The sequence below is a fragment of the Drosophila takahashii genome, chromosome 2R (genome assembly GCF_030179915.1).
Source record: "Drosophila takahashii strain IR98-3 E-12201 chromosome 2R, DtakHiC1v2, whole genome shotgun sequence".
Lineage (NCBI taxonomy): Eukaryota > Metazoa > Arthropoda > Insecta > Diptera > Drosophilidae > Drosophila > Drosophila takahashii.
The window spans coordinates 28,127,999-28,154,368 of NC_091679.1; the positions used below are offsets into that span (position 1 = coordinate 28,127,999).

Below are 26,370 nucleotides of genomic sequence, written 5' to 3' on the forward strand. Positions count from 1 at the left end.
CAACAATGGATTTCATTAATTAAACTTGTCTTCATTGCCAACATGTTTCTCCGTAAATAATTGATTTCACTGTCGCGTAAATGCATCGTAGCGCCTGAGTCAAGGCAGCTCCTGGGAATGCACTTGCCCCGAATGCCCGGTTGATTCGATTTTCCGGAAATGGTCTCACGAGCCGGATTCTGATGGAATTTCATTTGGCAAATGGGGAGACCCACGCACTCGTAGGCCGCAATCAAAATAAATAAATAACGGAAACGAAATCAACAGCAGCCAGCCAAATGGCAACGATAGCTGGGGCAATCTAGCATCGAAATTGAAATTGAAACAACATCAGCGGAGCATCGGCACCCTCGCAAGCTGACAGCAGTCGGGATAAACCCGCCTTAGAATGCGGATCTGTCTCGGGCAAGGAGTCATTTTCTCTGCCAGTCTTAGTTGGGCGCCAGTTGTGAGCCTTTCTTCTTTTTAGGGGATAAACGCATTTGATTGTGACTCGAAAGCATTTTCTTCTACACGAATGATTTCGCATTAGTTTGCGTGGGGGTCCGGAAACTTCCGCTGAACAACTGAGCGTGGAAGATAATCACAGCCGTGGGGTAAGAACGGAGGCCAGAAGTAATTGGATGTTCGAAAGAAAGGCAGATAGGAGTAAGCACTTGGGGGGAATATTTCGAAATTTATGATTATGGGCGTTGTAAATTCGTGTTAAATGCAAACATGGTCAGCGATTGCATGTTAAGGAGATTCTTTATTATGCAGATATGCACACAAACTGCACACACGACAATCGCCTGGGCTCAGATGTCGTATCATAAATTCTATCCACGCGCCCCGATGCACACGCTGCGTATGCGTGTTATTTATGCGGCTCGTAGGTAATGCATTCGCCTGTCTAGATAAGCCGCAGCTTCTGCTTTATGGCCAGGCAAATGCACGCACCGATTAAAGTTGTTCAAGCCGCAGGCAACACTGAATTAGTCCAAACTGATGGAGCTCTTCTCTCTCTCTCTTTTCTCCACAGATTCCCCAGCTTTCCCAGCTTCCGGCGACAACTGGCGAAAGTCAGCCAGCAACGAGCTCAGTGGTCACGGCCAAACACAATGTGCAAAATAAAACACGGACCTGTGGCAGCACCAGTAGCACCAGCAGCAACATAAGCACAGAACCTGCGGTCTTTGGGCTTTCGCCGGACGCAGCAGAAACGGAAGTGGCCAAAAGCGAGGCCATAAAACGGCACGCATAGAAACAGCAATCGAGACATCAGGCAGAGCCACTCCCCCTCCTCAACATGTACGCCGCCCTAATGGACGTGGGCCAGACGTTGGCAGCCAGTCTGGCGGAAGGCGGTGGCAACGAGAGCGGCCTCCTGGCAACGCAGGAGGGGCAGGGTCTGGACTTGGAGACCGGTCACAATGCCAGCGCCGATGGCGGAATAGTGCCGTATGTGCCCGTGCTGGACCGCCCGGAGACATACATTGTCACCGTGCTGTACACGCTCATCTTCATTGTCGGCGTCCTGGGCAACGGCACGCTGGTCATCATCTTCTTTCGCCACCGCTCCATGCGCAACATACCCAACACGTAAGTGGATATAGGGCTCCCAGTTGGGTTTCCCCAGAGGGTGGGCTCCCTGGAATAATATTTATTGACGGCCTTCCGCTTTGATACGGTCTGGTTCTTCGGGGGCGGGAAGCCCATAAATAATAATGCCTTTATATGGCCGCACATTTGGACCCAAAATGAGCTCGTCACTCCGCGAAAAATGTCGGAAATTGCTACTCAAAATTCATGGGCTGTCTTATGGTGGGCATTTGATTTTATTGTTAAAGAGGGATGCTATGTCCTTGACAGATAAGTTAATTAAAAAATGGATGTTAACTCCTTGAACGCCTAAAACGATGTCAAGCCATCTGTTGGCTGCGATTTTGGAATACAAAAGGGTGCCGCCTGGGAACAAAAAGCGGTTTATAGTTCTTCAAAATTTGAATCAATTCCCAAATTTATTCGTTTTCCATTCGCCACGGACCGCTATTTGACCCATAGAAGGCAAACTCTTTGTCTAGCTACATAAATGTTCAGACACTTTTAAAGTATGCCGCCTTATGCGCAATGTGTGCCCTACAAATCCGATTTTCAAGCTGTTCTCCAGACTTGGTTCTATTTTTTTTATTCTGCGACACGAAAACTACGACAGCTGGCTGGGTAACTCTGGAACTCTGGAACTCGGCGACTGCTATGCAAATGTTTATTAACTTTTCAAAGTTGTGCAGTCTTGTAAGTGGCGAAATTCGAATAATTCAAATGTAGATTCAATCAAAAGTTTCTGGGAGCCAAGGAGCCTGGCGTGACAGCAGGAGTTGAAGATGAGGATGGGGAAGCCCTTTCAGTCGCCCTTTCGGTTGACATTAAATTGAAACCCTCGCATGGGACAAACCCCACCGTTTTTGGACAAACTAAGAGCTGCAGGTGGTCATAACTTCGCACTGATTGCCCGCAAATTGCCACTTTCTACACTTTCAGTTGAACTGGCTGATTGTAGAGGGCAGTAATTGTGATTGCTAACGTAATCGTCCTGCCATCGATGGCAAAGTTGGCGACTGTTTGTCTAGACAGGATGGTTGGGAACGTGTCAGGTTGGAATCCATTCACATGCAATCAGCCAAATCCAGCAGCTCTAATGATTCCCCCGTCCGAGGGCTCAAGTTCCCGTTCCCGACTGGTTCACCAGAGGTCGTTGGTGTGTCAATGTCAAGCCGATTTGCTCTCAATCGTCCCCTTTACTCTGCCCCGCTCGGCAATCAGTCTGAAATGGGTTGGGACTCTTGACTTGAGAGGAATGGAAGTAAGAATGTGCGCTTCAGGACCTTCTCGAAAGGTTTTCGACTTGTCCTTGACAACAATAAAGGCATTCCATTCCAAACGAGATCTCGTTCCGAGTGGGTGAGCATGCGACCGGGTTAGGGACAGATTTGTCTGGAAAGAGAGTAACCCCTGACCCTTAACCCCTTACCGATTTCACATACTTTCAGCTACATCCTGTCACTGGCCCTGGCCGATCTGCTGGTCATCCTGGTGTGCGTGCCCGTGGCCACGATTGTCTACACGCAGGAGAGCTGGCCCTTCGAACGGAACATGTGTCGCATCAGTGAGTTCTTCAAGGACATCTCCATCGGAGTCTCGGTGTTCACACTGACCGCCCTCTCCGGGGAGCGGTACTGCGCCATTGTGAATCCCCTACGCAAGCTGCAGGTGAGTGGGGGGGCGATTACCTATATCCTCAGATGGACTAACCGCATTTCTCCCTTTCGAACAGACCAAGCCGCTCACCGTCTTCACGGCGGTGATCATCTGGATCTTGGCCATCTTACTGGGCATGCCTTCGGTCCTGTTCTCCGACATCAAGTCCTACCCCGTGGCCACGCCGATGGGCAATATAACCATCGAAGTGTGCTCTCCATTCCGCGACCGGGAGTATGCGAAGTGAGTTTATTGACATTAGTGTGACCAGATCCAAAAATATAAGTTGTAAGCCATAATGGGCCTGTTGTTCAATGAGCCAGAAACGATGCAAAGGAATATTGAATATTCTTACCTAACCGCAGGTTCTTTGAGTGGGCCTCTTTACCCATCAGACAGCATTAATCCGTAATGCACCCACACCTACACAGCTGTCTTTCGCACCATCTGATGCAGCAGCTTTCACCTGCTTTCACTTTACTCCACCTAGTACCGCTCCGTCCAGATGCCGTGACTCCTTATTGACGTGCTTAAGCTCCCAAGCCCCGACCAGTTGAGCTTAATTCCTTTTCCCATCAACGTAACGTAACGCAAGTTGGAAATCCTTTCGTGCGGTTGGCGTCAGCTGTTGCCACATAATCTGCTTGTGATGTAATTTACACAGATCCTTCGATGGGGGACCCTCCCGAACAGCCGTAGTAACGCCCCTCAACTGGTCGCTAATTTTTCATTTAAGGCATGCCGACATGCTTTATTTTTATACCACTTGGTGGCATGTGTTTCGACCACATTAAGAGCCGCACAAGGGAGAGAAAATGGGATTCAGTCTCTGAATTTCAGAGCTGGTAAGTCGTAAGTCCTTCCCTTGGACTTTTATGGTCATCATTCCTCGCAGAGACGCAATTTAATGTGGGCCATTTTCATAGTATTTTTAATAGTAGGTCAAGCCTCTCGAATATTCAAGGGAAATCGCCGAATCCTCTTATGTATTTTGAGCGAAAATTGGAAATGGAAAATCGCGACCTTTTAAGTCCTAAACCAAAATGACTTCCTTTCAGGTTCATGGTGGCGGCCAAGGCGCTTATCTACTACCTGCTGCCGCTGTCCATCATCGGGGCACTCTACATCATGATGGCCAAGCGGCTCCACATGAGTGCCCGCAACATGCCCGGCGAGCAGCAGAGCATGCAGAGTCGCACCCAGGCCAGGGCACGTCGTCATGTGGCCAGGATGGTGGTGGCCTTCGTGGTGGGTAAGTCATCGCATTCTGCATTCTGCATCCTGCATCCTGCATCCTGCATCCTGCATCCTAAATCCCGCATCCTGAATCCCGCATGGACACTCTAATTGGCTGTGGGTTGTCTTTCCAGTCTTCTTCATCTGCTTCTTCCCGTACCACGTGTTCGAGCTGTGGTACCACTTCTATCCCACGGCGGAGGAGGACTTCGATGACTTCTGGAACGTGCTGCGCATCGTGGGATTCTGCACGAGGTGAGTGGAGTGAAGTGAAGAGCAGTGGAGTGGCGTCGAGCGTTTTCAGCAGTTTTCGGTGGCTCTTATTCACCACTTACCCTCTTCAGAGGGACATTTTTCTTGATCCCCTGCTTGCACTTGCCATCCAAGCATTCCTTGAGGGGTTCAAAATTTATGGCCAGACTGAAGGCAAGGAGGAGAAGAGTTGTGGGGTAGATTGCATATGGTTGTTTTTGGGCCACTCTTCTTTAAAGTTTTATGCACTCATTTTCGCTGCATTGCCCCTGGCACCGGCTTTTGGCATAATTTTTAATTGAAACAGATTAAGCTGCCACCACACCCCGCATCCTTTCCCTTTACCAGTACATTTATTTTTGTTGACAGCCCGCCCCCTCACAATTTACCCCCTACCACCGTCAACCAATTTGGGCGTCACTTAGCGCAGTAAAACTCGAAAAATAATGTGTCAGCAATTTGGTGGAATATTTCGCTGCCGAGCGGCGGGACTAAAAGCAATTTGCATTCTGCGCAAGTGGGTGGAAATAAAACCCAATATAGTGTCGCAACATAGAGCAGATATCTGGGGAAAGGATCAATAACATCGAGAGTCAATGAAATTCGGATGGTAGTACACGTTTTACAAAAAAATGCATTGCATTAATTTATTAAATACATTAATCGGGAGTGTCACAGAAATCTTTTTAAACCAAAGACACATTGACAACCCTTTAAATTGTGATAATACCAACGTTTTTATAGTTAAATCTATTGAAAATTTAAAATTAAAATTTCTTCCATTTGGTTAATTTTATCACCGATCAAATTAAAAAATTGTCTTTAAAAATCCAATATTCATAAAAAAGTTATGAGTACATAATAAGATCACCGATAGGTGGCGGTAGTTTTCTTTGCTTGCTGATAACCATTCTCCTTGCACTCTATTTAGCTGAGTAACGGGTATCTGATAGTCGTGGCACTATACTATAACTTTTTCTCTGGCTTTCCTTTCGAATTCCCTTTGAAATTGAAAAAGGGTGTTAAGTTTTTTCTGGAAAGCCGAATTTCGCATCGTTGATTGGCACTAAACTGGCTGTGCTTTTTCGATTTGCAGCTTCCTTAATTCGTGCGTGAACCCGGTGGCCCTCTACTGTGTATCCGGGGTATTCCGGCAGCACTTCAACCGCTACCTGTGCTGCATCTGCGTGAAGCGGCAGCCCCACCTGCGGCAGCACTCCACGGCCACGGGGATGATGGACAATACCAGCGTGATGTCGATGCGTCGCTCCACCTACGTGGGAGGAGCAGTTGGCTGTGGGCCAGCTGGCAATCTCCGGGCCTCGCAGCACAGGAACAGCAATCACGGAGGAGGCGGAGGGTCCGGTCGTGTGGGCAGCTTCCATCGGCAGGACTCGATGCCCCTGCAGCATGGAAATGGCCATGGAACTGGAATTGGAGCTGGGGTGGGCGGGGCAGCCTGCGGATCAGGCGGTCGGGCATCGGCGGCCGTGGGCGAAAAGAGGTGAGGCACGCTCATTGTGGAGCTGCGGGAGGAGGAGGAGGTGGTGGTATCCTTGCAGGCCGACGAGCAGCTCTGAGCGGAGACAATGGGCCTATGATCTCACTTTGTGCTTGCACCACCCGCACTTTGAATCACGCACTCTGCACTCTAATACCAAGTGATTTGTTTGTCAGTGCGAAGCTGGACTAATTTCAAATGGCACCTATCCACGCGGTAAATGGGGCTATAATGCATCAAAGGATGGACGATTTCGGCACCAATAGCACTTCTATCTAACTCAGTGTCATTGTACATATGTATGTTACCAACAAACTTTTACCCATTAAGAGTACTACACATTTTATGTAATGTTATCGTGTGCCATACCTCTATTGTACGTTATGTGTTAATTAAGTAAGTCTCTCATAGCACATTAAATGTAACTCGTTATTACCTGCCCCCAGTGCAATAAAATAGTATTATATAAGCCACAGACCCGAAACACAGAAACCAAAATGGAAACACACTCCTAGCTAATTACCGAATATGGAAATTGCTTATATCAATAGGCTTAAAGGATTTTAGCATACGATTACTGTAAATAAATGAATTCCATAAATGTTAATCGCTTGAATATTGTGCTAAATGGGTCTGTAATTTTAGAGTCGAAATATTGAAAGCTTGGACCATAAAAACAGAACAAATCCAGGTAAGAGTTCGTAAATACGGTTTACTGCACCAAATAATGTATTATCTGCTTTGATTTACAAATATAAGCGCCATTTTCCCAAGTAATATTGTACTTTTATCTAAATTCCAGTTATATAAGTCGTTACGAAAGTGACCGCATGCGTTACTAAACTTAGGCTGCGATTAAGAAAGGCCCGAAGAGATGGGAGCTGCCCACGGCAAAAGGTCGAGTTCACGTGGAATACGTAAATCATATTATTTTAATATTGTGCTTCTATTTGTTATTTAAAATGTAAATGGAAAACCGGATCGCAAATAAATCGAAGTTTTATGTAAAATAGATCTACATATTTATCAAAAGCCCAAATCAACATGTGCCATTCAATGTGAAACAAATTGTTTTTTTATAGGCGAACAACACTTTTATCTTTTGTAGGGGAAAAATGTGTTTGCTTCTAGTTAGGGAAAACCATTTTAATGTTTTGAACAGGGAAATAAAAGCTTTCAATTTTTCTTACTTTTTCTTTTTTGTAAACCCATTACCCAAAAAGTAAAGAGTAATAAAGTAGCGACTAGTGCTTTAAAAAGTTTGGCACAACGACTCTAACGCCCACAAATAGCAAAAGTCTGTGGCTAAAATGCCTATCGAATTATATAAATTTCCCCGCCCACACAATTATAGAGAACAACAATTGTTTATTATTTTTTAGAACAAATATAGTAAAATTGTTCAATCTAAATATACTTTAAAAATAATGTTTTATTGTACGAATTATCTTTGCAGCAATAAATAATTTTCAACATTTTTTTCTTCAGCTTATCAAAAGTTAAAGGTGTTTTTAAAGAAATCCGTGATAATGTATTTTTCGTTTGCGAACTTTAAACATTTTTAGAAATGTTTTAGCTTGTGCCAATATCCAATTTGTGAAAACGAATGCACCCGCAACGCCTTCTAAAAACCGGGCAGTAACCCTAACTCATATCGTTATTCCAATTTATTTGGGAACATCGCTCGAGCCACCCCTTATCACGTTGAAATCGAAAAATTGCTTTGAAGTTTGGGCCAACAGAACAATACAACTACACTACAACTACACCAGGGTCCTTTGCACCTATCCCACTCACTCTTTCGCACGACCAAAGCAATTTGGTTATTTAGACAAAGGAAATCGGCAGGACAGGGCCAGAAAATACAATAAATACAATCTGGCCCCAAGCACACACAAAATTTCATTATGGTATGCCAATCAGGAGGTCAGAGGCCACAGCCACCGGAGTTGGTGTATGTAAATTGGCCAAACACCACATGTATTATCTGCGGACAGCCCGTCCCCACAAGGGCAATATGGCCGACAAATATCCAGTCCATAGTTATTGACATCCAGCAAATGGGGGACTCAAAAAGTTCCATTCGCATTCGGTTTCCTCCGTGCGGCAAAGGAGCCTGTCCATCCGCGGACCTGGCAGCCGATCGACCTATCGACCCCTCCTCCCCTAAATCAGAATTGGAAAGGGCGAGGAGATAATTCCGGACATGGAAACATTTTCGAACAGCGTGGGCAATCATTGGGGCAAATGGGGCATTATTCGGCCGGCACAACGACAGTCAAAGGGCATCAGATTTATGCCCACCTAACTGAGTTGCCCACAGCCAGTTAGGTTCAAAGCTATCGCCACGAATGCGGTGCTGATTCGCAGGGACAGCGATGTCCATCTCACAATTAGCTAATTACACTCTGCGCCGCATTCAGTGAGTGGTTAGTAGGCCGTTCTGGGGTTGAGCAGGCTGAATCTGGTTAGGGCCAGTTAAGTTGAAAGTTTACGATGGGAAGTCATTGAGTTAGTGGCACGGTAAGTACACAAATAGCATAAACAGAGTATATTCAAGTGAAGTTATGTATGTTTAGGGAGCACCTTTAAAGTAGCAACTAGCTTACATAAGCAAATACACGTGTTGAACCCACAAATTTGTGTTGTGGTTCTTGAATGTCCTTACCTGGCAAATGCAAATGAGCAGATATTTCGATTTGTGGGAAGCCTCTGTACGTTGCATAAGCTGGTAATGCGATTATCAAATACAGAAAGTGTCCAATAAGATCGAGCCTGGACCGGCACACAAGTGGCTCTAAGTGATTTATCGAATGGGCCAAAAGGAGCACAGCCCTTATAGCATCGACAGCACGAAAATAACTAACAATTAGTTGGCTCTCCACCTTCTCGACTCGTATCTTTCATGTGTTCACGCATTCATAAGTCCTCATTATCCCGAATGTCCCCGGGCAGGCGGAGGGACATCTGCTTATCCAGTTTTGGCTGTAATTTTCCCTTTTATGTTGGGCCAACACGCAGGAGGCTTCTGCGGTTCTTGGACCGTGTTTATATACACTTGGCAAGAAGACATCCTTAGACCACAGCGCTTACGGCAATGTAAATGCCTGTAAAGAGGTTAATTCTTCTTGGCCATAGCTAAGTCTAATGAAAAACGTAGTTGATTTACTATTGTGCTCGATGGCTTCAGCCCTCTTCATACATACATACTTAACAGAACCGAAAAAGTCAACTGAAATTTATTTATTATTTAACCATTAACCATTACTTTAACCATATACAATTTTAGACCAAAAGTCGAAACAAGAAGACCAATGTAAATAGTCATGTGAAAGATGCTAACATTTCAGGGCATATTCGTTTTGGCTCTGATTTCCAGTAGTTAATTGCTAAGTCCTGCAAACCAATTAAGAAGAAAGAAAATAAGGAAGCAGATGTCTCAGACAGGATGAAAGGCTAGCCACTCGTCCTGCCCGGTTACGGTCCACTGCCGACTCGTGTTTTGATTGCGGCTAAATTCTTATTTACATTCCGGTCTGTTTACGTCCAAAGGCCAGCAAGTTGTTTCCGGCTTTGGTTGCTTGATGGTCTACATTTTCTTGGGAGCTAATAAATTGTCCGCGATTCGGGTATTAAATTTGCCAGAATAAAGCCAAAGCTGAAATTTTATAATTCACGAACCATTTATCATGGCAATTATATAATGAATTTCAGATGAAGCTGTCTTCTTATTTTTCGGCAGTCCGTTTCAAGTTTATTGAATTTACCTCGCATGTATTAAATTTCATTTGTGCAAATTCACCATCACGACTATTTTGGAATCAAATTTGCTAGGGCCTGATTAAAGAGGAATTCGATATGGGATAAGTATTAATATGGCGAAAGATAATGGGGGTATTATAGATGCAAGGCCTATCGTTTATTCGATCAATTACCTAAAAAGGGCTTCCTTTTGTTGTATTTCAAATTATAAGTTTTAGAAATGTGTATAAATAGAGAAAAAAATGTTTTGAGGCTTCTGGGCAGTAAATATTTTATACGGTACACAGAACTTTTATTCAGCATCGTCACTAAAATTAAATCAACACCATTCATGTGCCCCGTACCTCCCGCTTACTTTTTGGAACGTGAAGCGAACATGGGACTCACATAATAGGCTTATGTGCCGCCCAAAGCCGGCTTAAATGAACACGCACTTAATTTAATGACAGTTTTAAGCAAAAAACAGCAATTACAAGGAAGCTGGAAAAGCAAGTGGGTCAAGACTGTCGAAAGTTCCCCTAGAAGCATCTATGCAAATTATTTAAATTAGTGGGAACAAGAAAATTTTAAATTTGTTTCAGTTTGTAACGGAGTAAAGGAGACTTATCCGACCCTATAAAGTACATTCTTGATCAGGATCACTAGGGAAGTCGATAAGGCCATGTTCATCTCTCCGTCTTTTTTAATACCTTTTAAAAGGTATGTGTACGGACGTAAATCATGTATGGAAATAGCTCCCATAGGAACGATTGAGTGAAATATTGGCATATTGCTTTTTATTATGTCAATCATCTCACTGAAATTGAAATACCCTCACAAGGGTATAGTGTTCCTTTTATCAGGAGTAAAATCACTTTTTATCGAAGCTGTGCCCTCGTCACCTTTCTCGTGCGTCATTGGAAATCAAATGAAGAGTAATTAGTCAAGACGTGTCTCCTCCTCTTCAAGTTGTCGCTTGTTTGGCATTAATGGGCTTTACTTTAAGACTTTCAAGCTGATTTCAGGCATTCAAAACAACTCTTGCACTCAGAAAAAACTACTTAATTTTAAAGATTTTGAAAACGTAGATCTTCTGGCCTTGATACTTAAAGTTAAATTGACTCTAACTTGAAGTTCATTTGGTATTGTTGTTTTAAGTGTATCATACATATATGTTATTACCTTGACTTAAGTAATTTCTTTGCGTTTTAAAACCACACTTATTTTCTGGGTGTAGACAGAGTCAGAAAAGGCTCTCTTTCGAGAAAAGCTCGGTACCGGAGGCGGCTGAATAAGAGGATTTCTTTTTTATCTTACCCAAAAGCCATTTCAATATTTCGCAACCCTTTTTTAGCTTTTCCCCAAACTTTCCGAAAGGCCGTTTGTTGTTCCAGCCGCCTCGCAGGACCATAGAGCCATTAAAAGTCAATTGGGCCAGAAATGCAAAGTGGCAGACAGTCTAAAGTCGTCGAGTATTCTGCCAGCGCACATGTGCAACTCACCCAACTTTCTGGCCTCTCGGAAAATAACACAAATATTCAAGGTCCGCCCACGGGTAAGCACTGAATATCACATATTTTGTCCTGGCTACATTCCGCTAAATTGACTTCGAACTCTCAGAGTTGGCCAACATCCACATTGCAAAGTATTTGGTATTGGCAATGGCACGAAACCGTTTATAAAGGGGGCGTGCCCAGCACATTATCATCGGTCGAGTGGTAGGAAAAATGCCCCTATCAGCCCAGTTTAAAGCAGTATTCGGTAATGGCAACAACTATGGATGGATTGCGGCCCTAGGCCTGGGAGCTCCTTGGAGCAACTGTTGGAGAATCGTGGCTCCATGGCTTCCGTTTCAATTTCTCCCCCTGCAATGCACATAATTTCCGACATCTCCTTGGCGGACTCCTTTGTGGCCATACTCCTCCATCCTCCTCCTCTTCCAGCTGGCCAGCTGTCGGGCAACTGGCCAGCGATACAAATCTTAGCCCGGAACCCGGAGAATCCGCTGCCAGTGCCAGAAACAGAAGAGCAGCCAGTGAATTGCTGGCCTTCTTTACGATTATGGGCCACTTCTCATTGTGTTCCAATCGTAATAAGGCCCTCGTTGTGGCTTTCACCATTCGATGTGTATGCAAATAAACGGCGCAGCTCGTTTTTACGGCCGCGGACAGCCTGACACTCGGGGCCCAAGAGATGCCAAAGCCAAAAGACGTGCCCAAGTGCTGTCCAAATAAACAAGCAAGCCCGAAGCTCATCGGATGGGTTGATTTGATTGATTCGATTCGAGGTTGACTTACCATTAGGCCGATGGGCGGGCACCTCGGGTTCGATGGGCCTCAAGGACGTTGTTAAACTAATGCTAAACCAACAGAGTCCCATCCCTTATGGGGAAATAGTTCAGAGTTAATTCCTTTGTCCCTGCTGGCAGTAGACCAATTTACAAGCTATTTGCAAATTGCAACGTAATCTCGAGTCTAAAGTTAGCTCCTACATTAAAAATTCCGAACTGCAAACATTGTCAAGCGATGACCAACTTTGGCGGCTGTCAAAGCTCACGCTCTGAAATTTCCGACGATGGTAACCAGAGCGAGGCGCCAACTTTGGGAGCCAAATTATTTTTCGGCAAATAAAAGTTTGCTCGCTCGCTACCGAAACTACAAAAACGGCGGGAAAACTCACGGTTTTCTAGGGGGGGGAATGGGAAATGGAAAGATGGAATTAAAATTTTATCTGAAAGGTTGGAAAATTGTGGCGGTGAAAGCCAGATTTTTCCCTGACATCCAGGTTTCAATCGGCATCAGCGGCACGCTTAGCAAATTTCCCGAAATGTTGGCAGATTACTAAGAGGCATCAGCACTCTTGGGGAGTGTGTGTTTAGGACAAGGTCAGGGGTTAAAGGGGGGTAGCTGCCTTATCTGCCGGCAGCCTTTATGGCTGCCTCGAATCAGGACGCGTGTTCGCGATATAAACCGCCTGTGCGTTGCCTGGTATCTCAGTCCCAGTATTAGCCTGCCCGACTTCCAGACTTCTAGTTGCCAAGAGAAATTAAAAGTTTTCCTCTTTCCTTGTCTCTAGTTCATATTAAATTCTTCGACTTGCTCCCAGCTCATTCGGTTTAATTAAGGTGAAGAATTATCAGCTAGCATTCAGAGGCCAGCTAGCTGGCTAATTAAAATTCACTCGACTATTGAGCAGTGACAACAATGAGCTGAAGGACACCAATAAATACTCGATTGAGTCAACAACTAGGAACACGAATCGAGGGCCTCCTCTTACTGCCATCTGTAGTTTACAAAAACTCCTCTAAATTGTTTCCCCCGGCAGCAACTACGAGGTAAGGTCTTTTGGATACTGGGCAAGCACAAGTTCGGAATTTTATTGTCCCGGCTTAGGAGCCAGATGCACAAGATTTGAACACGCAAAACTTCCCGCCGAAGGGTAGAAAGGGTGAGCTGGCAAACAGAGCTATGCCAGATAGTTTCCCAACTCGTTTTTAAAGCACACGAATTCCTGGCTGAGGAAGTAGACTATTTAAAGGATACTCGGGTATGTTTTTGGTCGTTGGAGACAAGCAGCTCAATGAGTAAATTGGGACAAAACAATGTGACTAAAGACGTGGTTCTAAACATGTAAAATTATTGGAGTGAAAAGATAAGCTTACCCTTGGATTCATTATTGAAAAAAAAAATGTATGAACCAATATTGGATTTAATATTGATTTAATTTCAAAATATTTAAGTGCTTAAATTTGAGAAAAGATACAGGTTTTAAATCTTTTCACAAGAAATGTGGATTTTTTGCTAGTGTTAAACAAAACAGTCGGCCCTTTAGCTTTGGCCTCTAATCTTAAAGATTTTCCACATTTTTAAATTCAAAGATATAACACTTATTAATTATTACCTTTCATGAATATGATGATTTTCATAAAGGGCCACATTTAATCGCGAGTCACAGAAAATAAGATTTCTGAGAAATGTGAACTTTAGTTAACCGCATTTATTTTAGTTAAATTAGGCGCTTTTTACGTTACATGTGTATTCCTAAGTTGTCTGCTAGCCGCCCGCACATAATGTCGCAACCTTAAGGAGTTCCACCTTACGACACCAACTGCTACCATACCAACTTGGGGAGGTGGGCTAAAACCTGTTAATTTTCCACCAGGCCCGATACCTCATTGAGCTCACTGTCACATCTGGTTAAGGGGACCGTCTTCGTACATATTGTTGCTGAGGGGGGTCGCTGAGGTCACGAATCCTCTTCGACGGCTGCTTCGTCATGTCTGCATTCCATATTTCTTGTCTTCTGGTTGCTGTGGTTTTTGTGTGGGTGGGACATCATCACCGTCGTTCACTGCTGTGTTCGCTCATAATTTATCATTTACATTAAATATTCACGATACTCACGTGCCCAGGAATTTGGGTCGTGTTCCGTGGCTTGAAAGAGTAATCTTACGACTTTTCCTGCGCGCAGAAAACTTAAAGAGTGAGTCTCCCTTAGTTTATATACTAAATCTGTTCGGGATGATATTTCAAGATCAGCAACTCTACAAGACCGATTTTTCAAGGCAGAAAAATAAACCGCAATGTATTAAAATACCTTATTATTTTATCTTTTAACTTTAAGCTACTTATAAACAAGTAAATAAATGAGGCTTTAACTATTTACAACTTTGTTTTTTTCGTTTTCAAGGACTGGCTGGGATTTTTCCTTTTCAGCTTGGCCTTTGATTGCTTGGTAGCCGCCTTCTCTTCTTCCTCTGACTCATTATCACTGTCGCTGCAGGGAAACAAAGGAGAGCTTTTAGTTTATATATATCTCGAATATATAACGTAAAATTACTTACCCCACAGTGGGCATCTGCTCGAACATGTCTTCGTATTCATTGTCCACAGGTGTTGCTTTGATGCTCTTGTTTTGCTTCACGTTATTAACGACTTCTGGCTCTGCTTCATCCTCGGGCTGTGCAGCAACCTGTGGCTCACTCTCCAGCTGACGAATAAGAATCTTGGTGGCCTTCGATTTGACGTAGCATTGGTAGAGCAGCACGGTGGACTCAGTGTCATGGATGCGAACATATCGGTCGAGACTAGCGGAGCTCAAGTACCGGCCAGTGACGTCCAGATGAAGATCACTGATGCCGCCGGTGAATCCCTTGTACGTATGCACATGCGTTTTCATGCGTCGAGTGTCGAAGGCTTTTAGAGCGCCCATTGTGGTGCCCGTGTAGATGAAATTTCCCCTCGCCACCAAAGTAGCAAAGCTCATTCCGTGCTCTTCGCTGGCAAAACAGGCGACCGGACGGCGCTGCTTGCGCGTATCGTAGAGACGCACGTATCCGGTTCGCGAGCAGGTGGCCAGCACACTGGGCCCGTCCACAAAGCCGATGTCGCTGTCCCAGACGGGCACCTCCAGCTGCAGATAGTCGTTCGGCAGGTTCTTGGAGCTGAAGATCTGCTTGCCGTCGGCGCTCAGGTCGTAGACCTTCAGATTGTTCTGACGCTCCTTGCCGCCGGTGGCCACAATGCTCCTGACCTGCGCGCACTGGCGCAGATGGTCCATTTGGTTGCCTGTGCTAATGACCACGGGCTCCGCTTTCTCCTCCGCCTCCAGCTCAAGGCTCTGAATCTGTCCGTTGCCAATGCCGGCAATCAGCTTATCATTGTACCGTGCCAATCCAACGATCGGAGCGGCGGTAAAGGATACTGTCTTCTTGGAACCGCCTCCCTGCGCAAAGGAGTGCAGCTCCACGTCGTTCTTGGCCCGGCCGAGTAGGATTTCCGTCTGGGCCTCGTTGCCAAAGGCCAGCGATGTGACGCGGGATTCTTTGTCCAGAGCGCCCAGGTCGCTGAGGTTGGCTTGTCCATGGGGGGACTTCTCAGATCCGGGCAACAGGTCTGAAAAAGTTACAAATATTATTGCAGTGCTCTTGATCCCGAGACAGACAGACTTACGCTTGAAGGAGCCCGTGTGTGTGCCCACATACAGTTCGTGCTGCGCCGTGTAGTTGGCGTGCTTTATATTTGCCGTAGTCCACTTCATCTTAACACACCGTGATGCCCAGAATATGCGTTTTAAATTCAGAAAAACAAATTTTACACGTGCAGCGCAAACAGTGTGACCAAGCCGAAAACAACAAAATAATCCAAAGGAGTACAACAGGGGTGTTACACAAATCGCTTGCGGTTGGTTTGGAAATCTTAGAAACTGATTTTAATTGAACAAAATATTCCTCCATTTAAATTGGAATTATCTGCTAAATTTTCCATTTTCAGAACTACAAATCGATATCAGTTTATACCGCCTAAAACGAATTAAAAGCTAGGGAAAACTATGACAATATGATCCGTAATTTGATTTTAAATTAATTAATTTTTACTGTGCACTGGTTTATGAAAATTCAATTTGTTTGAAACAGCTGAAAAACAAACGACCGAAACTAAAAAATTCAGCCATCCAACAGTTTGGGGAATACCCCTATGTTTTGGCCAGGGCTGCATAGCTAGTGTGCCCAGCTGTGCGTGCGCGTTGACCAACACTGTCCGGTTCATTTCAAAACAAACATCGCACATCACATATTTTATGTAATTTCGCAGCATAAATGGCTCTCACGAAGGTCTACGATGCTGCCACCGTTTTTAAGCACCTGGGTGGCGTTCTCAATGTTTACAAGCCGGCAGGCATGAAGGTGAAGCACGTGCGGAATGCCATACTCACCAACATTTGCAAGGGTAAGGGTAACAAAGTCAACAAGAAAACGATAGGAGGACATTAACTATGGCTCTCCTGCAGGACTCAACGAAATGGAGCAGCGGGAGCCCCGTAAATTGCCAGAGGACAGACCCCTGCTGGGCACAGGAACCGCCGCGGATCCTGTGCTGCAGAATATAGCTGCCCAGACGGATATGTCGGACCACGTTCTGTCCGCCGGACCGCGATACCTTCCGCGGGACATCAGCTGCACCACAGTTTCCAGCCTGGGGGATCACACCAGCGGAGTGCTTCGTAAGTCAAGTAGAGATCCTCTTCCAAGATCGCCGATCTAACGATATTTTTGCAGTCTTAGGGATCAACAGGGGATCGGGTCAGGCGACCAGCATTCGGAGGAACCGCCCTGTACGGGTTTACCACATAACCGGACGACTGGGCAGTGCCACAGAGAACCACCTGCCGGACTCACGGGTCACGATGCGCTCCAACCACCGACACGTCTCTGCGGACAGGATCAGCGGCCTGGCCGCCTCCATGCAGGCCTCTCATCAGCGCAAAATGTTCGAGCTCTGCGGCGTCGATTTGCAGACCCAGGAGGCCTACGAACTGGCCTGTCGGGGGCTCCTCCGTCCGGCGGACGACAGTCAACCCGTTGTCTACGGCATCAAGCTGATCCACTTCGAAAGGCCGCACTTTACGCTGGAACTGCACTCGATTAATGAGACGCAGGAATATTTAGCCGCCCTAATACACGACATGGCCTTGGAACTCCGCACCACAGCGCATTGCTCCCAGCTGCGTTGTGTACGACATGCCCACTTTGATGTGAGGGATAGTCTGCTTAGACACTCCTGGCACTTGCCAGGCATCGTTAAGAACCTGCGCCAACAACGAGACATTCTACGAGCGCATCCTCAACTCCTGAGACAGCCCCGAGTCGAGCTACAAGCTGTACAATAATTTAAGTATCAGTCATTTCATGTAGGTAAATAAATGTACAGATTTCTTAAGAAACCCTTCAGTGTTTTCGAATAACTTACGGTTTGTTTCGTCAATAGCGGGTATCTGATATAGGCAACCGACTATAAGGTTTCTAAGTGATTTTTAAATGTTTTAAAATTGATATATATATATCCTGCATTTTTTTGCTTACTCCATAATTTAAGGGATAATAAAAAATAAAAAAGGTTTCTAAGGGCCTTTATAGCTTTAATGCATTTTTTAATAATTTTTATTTTAACTGAGAGCCTACTAAAAATGATTGGGGTGAAAGATTGTGATGTCAAATGTTGCTTACTCGTTTTGTATTCCAAACGAGATCAACTTTAAAACTCATTTCTTTAGACTAATTTAGAGTACTAATCAAAAATATTACCATTTACTTATCTAAAGAAATGATTTTTAAAGTTGAATTATTTTGTGTTAGCCAATGTTTTTCTCGAATAAAATTACTTTTGACCGACATCCCGTTTTTGGTTATAGGTATAAGTCAAAATCTGTTTTTCGCACTCGAAGACTTCCTTCTGGAGCTTTGCGTTCAGCTTCTGGCCCGCCACCGATTGTTGCTCCTTCTCCATGACCACCTGAGCTTCCTTGAGACGTGCTTGTGCGAGTTCCAGAAGGGAAGAACCCTCTGCCGAAGCTCGGCGAGCCTGTTCCTCCAGAGTGTGGGCCATTTCAATCAGAATGACGGTCACGTAGATGGCCAGTTTGATGCTATAAGGATCCAGTCGTCGGCAGACGTCGTACAGCTCATCGCACAGGCGCAGCTTTCGCTCCAGCTGCACAGCGCTGAGCCCGGCCAGCTCCAAGCCAGCTTCGTTGCCGTACAGCTGGATCAATGTGTGCCGAAGGTTGAAGGTGTGAAAGTGGTTCGGATGCAGCATCTGCGACAGGCGGGCCAGAAGCAATTCAACCTGATTCGCCGATGGGCAGCCGTTCATGAGGCCATCCACCTGCTCGGTCATGTGGGTCTGCAGCTCGGCTACGTAGGCTCCATCCACCACCATGGGGCAGGTATCGCACTTCCACTGAGTGTTCTCGTCCAACGGATCCACGGGCAGATGGGTGCCACTGCAGGTCTGGTTTACATCGCCCAGACAAGCCAGTGCACTGATATACGTGCCGTATTCCGTGGGATCCAGACAGCGACTGCAACGGCAGCTGAAATGCTTCGTTAGGCGCAGATGATGCTGGCGCAGTTGGGTGCCCCACAAAATGTTGGTGTAGGTGATGCGTAAGTGGTCGCCCTTTTTCAGGTTACAGCCTGCCCGCACAGCCAGTTGCTGAGTCAAAGCATCGAACACAAAATCACAATTGGGCTGGCAGGCGTGCTCCATCATGCAGGCCTGCCGGAACAGCCCGCTCATTTCCACTCCCGTCGGCAGCTCGATGACCATAAAGTTGGTCTCCACGATGCCGCACAGGCGATGCAGCAACTCCGATCCGCAGTCGGGCAACAGATTGGGCTTGGTCTTCTGCAGGCGGCGCAAGAAGCGCTGCTGCAGGTAGCTCACCACCCGCTTCTCCGCCTCCTCGTGCATCTCGGTGCCCCGGCGCTCCTCCTCGTGCGACTGCATCTCCAGCAGAGCAGCCCACTTGGCCGGGTTCTGTCGCTGCAGCAGCAGGCACTTGAGCACCAGGAGGGCCTCTCCCCTGAAGTAGTCGTTCAGGGAACGGGCATCCGAACGAGGCGGTTGGCCCGACGATCCCAGGCTGAGCACACTGCATTCCAGGGCCTCGTGCTCACAGTTGGAACTGCAGACGGGCCAACGGCACCTAAAAGTAGGGGATGGTTTAGATACTCACTAGCGGGGAACAAACGGGTGCTTCACCTGCGACACTGGTGCTTGCCCAGGCGACTGGGCATGGAACAGCCCACGCACGGAACGACGGAGGCCTCCTTCTCGGCGTCGGAGGGATACCACTTGGGCCCCACCACCAGGGGCTCCTCCACGAAGACTATCTGGCCGGCAGCAATGTCCTGGGTGGCCATTAAATACCTGCCCAGCTCGGTATCCTCCGCCTCGGCGAAGGGCCTGCAGCTGCGCTTGTGCTGCGGCCAGTGCTGCTTCTGGTGCTCCCGGTCGCAGTAGCGCACCATCTTGCACCTGGTGCACGCCTGCGAGGCGGCCACTCCGCAAACGGGACAGTCCGTGCTAGAGACCATTGTTCTTGCTCCTGAATAGATATTCTTTTGCGCTGTTACGTCGGCCAAGGAAATTTTCTTTTTGACTCGGCTGATTTCGGCGCGCCGGCAACTGGGGGATTATTTTTAGCACGCTTCTCCAAATGCAGGTCTCTTGGGCGAACCAAGAGAACCAATATATATCATACCTCCTCTCTTGGGAACCAGGAACCAGCGCCCTCGCACTGCTCTCTGTTTACGATGGGGAAAATAAGATCCAACAGGGTGGAACCACCAGAAATTCGCTTTTCATTCGCACTTTATTTCGATTTCTTTAAGGGAATACAAAAGTATACCGTACAAAACAGGCGTCAATCGGGATAGCTTAAGTTGAGTGTTTAGCAATTATTAATGTGATAAATACAATTGATTTAGTTTGTGGTTCTAGTACGGTTCTTGCGGCGCGTCCAAGTCCCGGTAGTGTGATCTGGGTCGATAATCAAAACCACCGGGTCTGTAAGCAACGGAAATGAATATAGATATTGGAATTATTCACGCAATGCTAATGGCAGGCAGGGCAGAGATACAAGATAATACAGTGCTTTGTTTTAGGCTACGGATTCGCATTTATTTCGGGCAAACAAAAGTGGGCAATCCGACAGAATTCTTAATACAATTGGCATTTTATTGTACGGGAAAGCGGATATCAGTTGTCGTATATAAACCGTCTTTATATGCAGTAGACACACCCCTCCTAGCAGTGCTTGAATTGCTTTTAAAACTTGAGCTCGCCAAACAATAAAAGCTGCAGCGAGATGGCCTGTTTTCATTCGCATTGTGCTAATCAATTAGTCAAACATATCGGAATTGGCAGGCGCATCCAAATCATGGTAACCGATTAGCCGGCGCTGGTGTTCCAAAGGCAATTCTCTGCAAAAAATTTGCGACACAAGAAAGTTGTGACAAATTTTGATTTAGACCAACAAAAGAGAAAACAAAGTAAAAAGGGGTAGAGAAAGGGATGCCTATCAGAGTGTTTGGGTGTTTAGATTGGACTTTTAAGCCGCTGTAAACTCTGAGTTTATTATGTCTCTAGGGGTCAAATATGCTTCTACAGTTCACCAAGAAAAATGTGAACAAAAATGGAGAAAACAAGTTTATCGAAACGATCCATTGATCGCTTCTGAGAAATTCTACTGTGAATCCTATGCTTGATAGCTCTCCTACACTATAGGTATAAATTTAGATGTACTAACCTGCGGGCAGGAGGAAAATTACGTCCTCCACGTCCACCACCCATCATGGGTGGGCCAAAGCCGTAGGGCATCGCCGAAAAGGGGGGATACATCGGCGGGCGGTAGCTGTATTTAAGGAATGATATTCATTATTCTCGTGTATAAAAGAAGCAGCTACTCCACTCACCCTCCTCCTCGGCTTGACTCCGATTCCGGACGCTTAGAGCTGCCCGGATGCTCCGGCAGCTGCGGGCGCTTGGGATCGCGCAGATAGTTGTTGAAGTACTGCACCTCCTTGCGCACCTCGTCCACCTTCTCCTCGTGCTTGTTGAAGATGTGCTTGCGTATGAACTCGGGGCCCTTGAACTTCTTGCCCGACAGCGGACACAACCACTTGTCCTTGGCCAGCTCCTGGGTGTTGGCCTGCACAAACTTCTCCACCTCGGTCTCGGCGTCCTTGGCGCCCAGGTCCTTAATCTCTTCCTCGCCGAGTAGCGTTGTCTTGGTAAGAAACTGTTGCAGCTTGCCCTCGTACGTCTTGATGTACTCCTGCACGTCGTTGCTGGTCACGCGAACAGGCGCCGGACCGCGGGCATGGATGATGCCGCAGCGATTGGGCATCTCGTCCTCGTACGGATACTCGCAGTGGTTGTAATAGTCCACAGAGTGCACAATGCGCAAGTAAAGTACTAGGCGGTCCAGAACCGCTATTAATTGCTCATCTCGCTCGATGGGTTCGCCCTCGGCGTCCTTGCTTTCGCCTGTGAGGCCGAGGAGCTCCTCTTCCTCGGCGGACGCCTCTTCGATGAGGTAATCGGTGATGTTTTGCAGCACCGGATTCTTCGAATTGAAGCCATACGTGGAGGCGCTGCCATTCGCCGAAGATTCGCTCGCAGTCTTGGCATTCGCTTCGTTGGCCGACGTCTCAGTCCACAGCTTGAACCTCTCGTCCAGATTCAAAGCGATCTTGGCGCACAGTTTAATGTCCGAACGCACCACCTGCTTGTGGGCGGTGATGCCGTTGGCTGGGCGCACCCGTCGACTTAGATCCCGATTGACTATGGCTCCCATTTCGCAGTCCCGCAGCCGCTGGTTGTTCAGGCCCCAGCAAATCTCTTTGATGTTGACGTCCCGCATGAAGGTTATCCAGCCGCGGCGATACCAACGACGCTCCACCAGGGGATCGGCAATGGCCACGCGAAGGTAGCCGTTAAAACGGTTGCAAACGCCCTCGATCTCGGCTCTGGTTATGGAGGGTGCTAGGTTGCGCAGGAAAATGGAGGAGGTGCGATGCAGCGCCCTTGGCTGGCCATCCTTTACCTTGTCCAGGTCGATGGTCTCGGTTTCGACAGGTTTGTTTTCATCTGCGGTAGGTTTTTCCTCTCCCTCTTCTGTTTTTTCCTCGCCTCCATTTTCCGACTCCTTAACCGCAGCCGAATCTGTTTCCGGTGACTTTTCCGCCTCGTCATTCTCGTCGGCTTTCTTCTCTGCCTCTGTTTCTTCGACTTCAGCAGCTGGCTTTTCCACAACCTCTTCCGGCTTTGGACTTTCCGGTGCCTGCTTGGCCTTGGCCGCTTCTTGTCTGTCCCTTTCCGCCTCGGCTTTTTGCTCACTCCTCAGGCCGTCTTCCACGTCGTACTTCTCCTTGAGCTTCTCGTCATCTGAGCTGGAACTGGAATCGGAGTCGGAAGAGGAGCTGTCATCATCGCTGCTATTCCGTTTGCGCTTCTTTGTCTTTTTCTTAGGCGGCTGCTTGTCCTCGTCAACCTTTGAATCCTCCTCCGCCTCTTTTTTGGGCTGCGCTTTTTCGGGCTCCTCATCATCCCAGTTCTCCTCGTCGGAATTTACGGGTTTCACAGTTTTCCGCTGAGGCGACACAACCACGGGCAACGAATCGTCCTCGTTCATCTTCTCTTCCTTGGGACTCTTGATTGTCTCCTCTGCTGACTTGGCAGAATCTACTGGCTCCGCCTTTCGCTCATAGACCACCGGCTCCTTGGGCTTCTCGTCCAGCACCTTGAGGTCCTCGTCTGTGCCGCCTTCCAGCTTGATAACACAGGTGTCCAACACGCGGATCAGGGCATCACCCTGCGAGGAATCCACCTTCACCCCTCCAATAGTTCCGTTCTCGAGCAGCTCCACGAAGACATCAGTTCGTCTCTGCAATAGGTGTGTTTAAAAATGGTTGCAGGAGTGAGTGGAAGAGTGATAGTACCTGCAGGAAGCCTCGCTGCTCCTCGCTGCGCTTTACACTGTCCTCGGGGTGGTATTTATTTTTGAACCTGCAGATATAAAAAATATAAAATATTAGTTAGTGCGGCGAAAAAAGTAATATTTCCCTATATGGTTTAAAATTCTACTTTTTTTGCTTCTTCGCCCGGCTGTTGATAGTCAGTTTGGTTAATTTATCATTGGTTTATAAAGGTTTTTTTGTTGTTGTTGAATTATCACCCAAAATCTTACCTTGCCAGCTTAGCGCTTTCGTTATTTATGGGATTATTATATGGTTTTTTTGGGCTTTGGCTCGACAATCGAATTAAATAAATCGCGGTTTTAAAATATGAACACACCGCGGCATTGCTCGCCGGGTAATTAACAAATTAACAATTTGGCAGATATCAGTTAGCAGCTCTGCGAAATGGCGCAGAACCTCTCAGAGAAGTCTCTGTCTCACAAACCCAATAAGCTGCAGAGAAAAACTTAATATACAGAAAGTTATGAGTGGCGAACAGGACAGGAGATCTGGGCAAATAACGCAAGGGGCCTGCAGAGGCGGAGATATCAACGGAACCGTATTGATATGGATGCCCCGCTGATGTGATGGTCGGCTACTAACCATTCCTCGTCCTTGTGGGCCACGAAGAACTCGTTCAGCTGCTGCCGCTTGAAGTCCGTCTTGTACTCGGTGTACTTGCGCATCACTTCCGAGTCCGAGATGTTCTCGTCCTGGGTGTCGAGGAACTGCTTCAGGTTGAGCATGGCCGGCTGGGTGAGGGTATCACCGCCTCCGCCGCCGCCTAGGGACTCCCGAGGGGGCGGGGCATGGCCGGCATGGGAGTAGGCCGAGTGCATGGACTGGTAGTGATCGTTCCAGGCCTGCATCAAGTACGGATCGTAGCCTGGAATGGAAAAATATGAAGATTTTTAGATCCTGTATAAATCTGATCCCAGATTAGCACTTACCTCCGAACCGCGGATTGGAGCGGACATCGCCGTCGCCCCAATCGGGTCGCATCCGCTTGGCGGGCGGCAGATCTCGGCCAGGTGATCCGTAGCGGGCCCTGGGTCCCGGTCCCCGGTAGTCGCTGTAGTCCGGCCTGTGGCGTGCCCCTCCTCCTCCGCCGCCTCCTGCCGAAGCTGCGCCCCTGAATGGATTGCTGAAACGTCCAGTAAATGTTGTCATGCACTAGCTGAACGGTGACCGCCACTTACCGATCCGCCCAGTCGTCGCGGGCGCCGGCTGAACCTCCCACCGGGCGGCGCTCGTCGCGGCGTTCCGTGCGGTAACTTTCGCTGCGCTCGCCGCGGAACTTGTCCCGCCGCTTCCGATCGTACTCGTCGTCCGAATCAGCCATTGTGGGTTGTCTGCAACGGGGAGGAAAGGTCGGTGTAAGTGAAAGCGGCTCCTACTTAACCTCACTTCGGGGCCTTTTCAGTCGGTTGTTATCAAGGTGTTCTAATGGCTTAAAGTTGGGATTGGCCAATTTAGGCTTGCCAGACGAAGAGTATCTTCGTATTTGGGTGGATAGCAATTTATGTTTTCTGCACAGCCGCCATCTTGGCAATTTGATTACAACCGCTTACGTGTTTTGCAGCGGGCAATAGAGCACAATTGAAGAAATTTTCAATAGCAGGAGGTGAGCTCCAAGATATAAGCGGTGTTTCGCTTAGTTATCCACTTTCAAAACATCAAACAATTACCTTTTTCTTGACTATAATAAATTTTCCGCAAAACGGCGCGTCTGGCAATCAGTGTGACCGATTTTGAGCGAAACAAAATACCGCTACGAAAAATATGGCAAATTAAATACCGTTTTCATTAAAATACTAGGATCATAAGGCCCGTTCACACAGTGCTCATGTAAGGAGTTATAAGGACCCGTTTACACAATTATCGAGTTGTAGAGTTTATAGATAGATAGTAATCGGTCGACCATATAATATAGCTTTTTAGGAACTAACAGAAAAAACCTTTAAAAAATTAAGGTCAAAGTGAAGTCAAAATCTTTAAAAATTTTGCATAAACTATGGGATAGAAAAAACCTCATTATTGGTTAGTTTGTTTTCAAAAACCTCTTCTTTTGGGAAAACAATTATAGTTATAGTAAATATTAAAGAATAAATTAAAAATAACAAAAAAAAAAAAATAAACAAAGCCAATTTAATATACGGTAACCCAAAATCACCTTTTTTGTTAACTACCGAATTAAAAGATCATTTTTTAAATATATCATTTTTATTTTATTACACTTTCATATATCGTATATATAGACTTCTGTTAGATTTGTGTGTATGTATATATTTACAACTTAGTTATACAACTATGCAAAATGTAAGTGTATCTAGGCCTAAATAAATATGTTAATTATGAAATTAGTTTTAAAAATGTAATTATTTACGTCTGTTTTAATTCACATCTTTAGCTGTTGACGATGCGCCAGACGCTCGAAATCGCTTATTCGACATTCTTCTGTTCGTCCTACAACTTAATATAGTGTTTCGATCTTTAAAGTATAAAAGTTTTCATCGTGTTACGTTGTTAGATATTAGCAATTACATATATTAACTTTAAGAAAAAGATTTTCAAATTAGATATCAGTTTTATACATTTAAATAAGTGCATCTAGATACATGTCCGAGGTTATACATATTTATGCACCATTTGTTTTTCACACCTCATCTCGAAATTATTTCCCATTTCGGTGTAGCCAATGTCAAGCCCGGGGAAATACACAGTTAGAAGAAGGTATGCATGCGCTTGCCTTTGTTTATTCGGTTTAAATGCTAACAATCTCTACTTCTCTCTCGTTATCAAAATCGGTATACGGCAACTTAGAAAATATTCGCTAAATGGGAAGATATTGAAACGAAACAATATTTGGTTTTTCGACCTATCACTTTCGCCGGATAGGTCTAAAGGTGAAGTAAAAGTTTGCTGGCAGTGTAGCATGTAAATAATAATGCAAGTGAAATAGAAAACTATTTCTAGACAATCCGTCCGTTCATTAATTAATTCAAATCTGCTATTTTCGCTTTCCGTTTGCTATTTTATTTCCTCTTACGTATCTGGAGTGTAATGGGCTTCGTTTAGAATATTTTCAGTATGCTGATTA

General features: G+C 46.2%; 5 protein-coding genes and 1 long non-coding RNA gene across 10 annotated transcripts; 2 read left to right on the forward strand and 4 right to left on the reverse strand.

Annotated features, from left to right (window-relative positions):
• Positions 1 to 1,144: 1,144 nt before the first annotated feature.
• On the forward strand, positions 1,145 to 7,079 carry CCHa2-R (CCHamide-2 receptor). Its single transcript, XM_017147899.2, has 7 exons — positions 1,145 to 1,581; positions 3,030 to 3,249; positions 3,314 to 3,480; positions 4,296 to 4,489; positions 4,608 to 4,728; positions 5,822 to 6,917; positions 7,029 to 7,079. Exons 1-6 carry the CDS (start codon positions 1,289 to 1,291, stop codon positions 6,231 to 6,233), a joined length of 1,407 nt encoding a protein of 468 aa, XP_017003388.2. The 5' UTR covers positions 1,145 to 1,288; the 3' UTR covers positions 6,234 to 6,917; positions 7,029 to 7,079.
• Positions 7,080 to 9,570: 2,491 nt separating this feature from the next.
• On the reverse strand, positions 9,571 to 12,571 carry LOC138912669 (uncharacterized). The gene is made up of 3 exons (XR_011418230.1): positions 12,265 to 12,571; positions 11,470 to 12,189; positions 9,571 to 10,063 (listed from the first exon to the last, which is right to left on the reverse strand). It is a non-coding gene; the product is annotated as an uncharacterized lncRNA (long non-coding RNA).
• Positions 12,572 to 14,559: 1,988 nt separating this feature from the next.
• Positions 14,560 to 16,091, reverse strand: l(2)k09848 (lethal (2) k09848). Its single transcript, XM_017147705.3, has 3 exons — positions 15,919 to 16,091; positions 14,811 to 15,861; positions 14,560 to 14,743 (listed from the first exon to the last, which is right to left on the reverse strand). The coding sequence occupies exons 1-3, from the start codon at positions 16,004 to 16,006 to the stop codon at positions 14,629 to 14,631; spliced, it is 1,254 nt and encodes a 417-aa protein (XP_017003194.3). The 5' UTR covers positions 16,007 to 16,091; the 3' UTR covers positions 14,560 to 14,628.
• Positions 16,092 to 16,554: 463 nt separating this feature from the next.
• On the forward strand, positions 16,555 to 17,650 carry LOC108061484 (pseudouridylate synthase TRUB2, mitochondrial). Its single transcript, XM_017147712.3, has 3 exons — positions 16,555 to 16,695; positions 16,757 to 16,969; positions 17,025 to 17,650. Exons 1-3 carry the CDS (start codon positions 16,566 to 16,568, stop codon positions 17,633 to 17,635), a joined length of 954 nt encoding a protein of 317 aa, XP_017003201.2. The 5' UTR covers positions 16,555 to 16,565; the 3' UTR covers positions 17,636 to 17,650.
• Positions 17,487 to 19,993, reverse strand: SmydA-5 (SET and MYND domain containing, arthropod-specific, member 5). Its single transcript, XM_017147836.3, has 4 exons — positions 19,510 to 19,993; positions 17,829 to 19,453; positions 17,716 to 17,768; positions 17,487 to 17,624 (listed from the first exon to the last, which is right to left on the reverse strand). The coding sequence occupies exons 1-2, from the start codon at positions 19,842 to 19,844 to the stop codon at positions 18,124 to 18,126; spliced, it is 1,665 nt and encodes a 554-aa protein (XP_017003325.3). The 5' UTR covers positions 19,845 to 19,993; the 3' UTR covers positions 17,487 to 17,624; positions 17,716 to 17,768; positions 17,829 to 18,123.
• Positions 19,994 to 20,103: 110 nt separating this feature from the next.
• Ars2 (arsenic resistance protein 2) lies at positions 20,104 to 25,042 on the reverse strand. Of its 5 annotated transcripts, none has more exons than XM_070212220.1 (8): positions 24,959 to 25,042; positions 24,470 to 24,622; positions 24,221 to 24,402; positions 23,874 to 24,156; positions 23,253 to 23,319; positions 21,225 to 23,197; positions 21,059 to 21,163; positions 20,104 to 20,316 (listed from the first exon to the last, which is right to left on the reverse strand). In XM_070212220.1, the coding sequence occupies exons 2-8, from the start codon at positions 24,610 to 24,612 to the stop codon at positions 20,247 to 20,249; spliced, it is 2,823 nt and encodes a 940-aa protein (XP_070068321.1). In that variant the 5' UTR covers positions 24,613 to 24,622; positions 24,959 to 25,042; the 3' UTR covers positions 20,104 to 20,246. The 5 variants fall into 5 exon arrangements, 4 of the variants coding, with proteins under 4 accessions (XP_070068321.1, XP_017003323.2, XP_070068320.1 ...); XM_017147834.3 differs by having other exon boundaries at positions 24,221 to 24,414; XM_070212219.1 differs by lacking the exon at positions 20,104 to 20,316 and adding an exon at positions 20,405 to 20,732.
• Between the last annotated feature and the right edge of the window lie 1,328 nt (positions 25,043 to 26,370).

Coding starts and splice junctions, on each gene's coding strand:
- CCHa2-R (XM_017147899.2), top strand. CDS start 1,289: ATGTACGCCGCCCTAATGGACGTGGGCCAGACGTTGGCAGCCAGTCTG. Junction 3,250..3,313: donor ATCCCCTACGCAAGCTGCAG/GTGAGTGGGGGG, acceptor CCTTTCGAACAG/ACCAAGCCGCTCACCGTCTT. Junction 4,729..5,821: donor ATCGTGGGATTCTGCACGAG/GTGAGTGGAGTG, acceptor TTCGATTTGCAG/CTTCCTTAATTCGTGCGTGA.
- LOC108061484 (XM_017147712.3), top strand. CDS start 16,566: ATGGCTCTCACGAAGGTCTACGATGCTGCCACCGTTTTTAAGCACCTG. Junction 16,696..16,756: donor ACTCACCAACATTTGCAAGG/GTAAGGGTAACA, acceptor GCTCTCCTGCAG/GACTCAACGAAATGGAGCAG. Junction 16,970..17,024: donor TCACACCAGCGGAGTGCTTC/GTAAGTCAAGTA, acceptor ATATTTTTGCAG/TCTTAGGGATCAACAGGGGA.
- SmydA-5 (XM_017147836.3), bottom strand. CDS start 19,844: ATGGTCTCTAGCACGGACTGTCCCGTTTGCGGAGTGGCCGCCTCGCAG. Junction 19,454..19,509: donor GGCAAGCACCAGTGTCGCAG/GTGAAGCACCCG, acceptor CCCTACTTTTAG/GTGCCGTTGGCCCGTCTGCA.
- Ars2 (XM_070212218.1), bottom strand. CDS start 24,612: ATGGCTGATTCGGACGACGAGTACGATCGGAAGCGGCGGGACAAGTTC. Junction 24,415..24,469: donor CGCGACGACTGGGCGGATCG/GTAAGTGGCGGT, acceptor TGGACGTTTCAG/CAATCCATTCAGGGGCGCAG. Junction 24,157..24,220: donor CTCCAATCCGCGGTTCGGAG/GTAAGTGCTAAT, acceptor TTTCCATTCCAG/GCTACGATCCGTACTTGATG.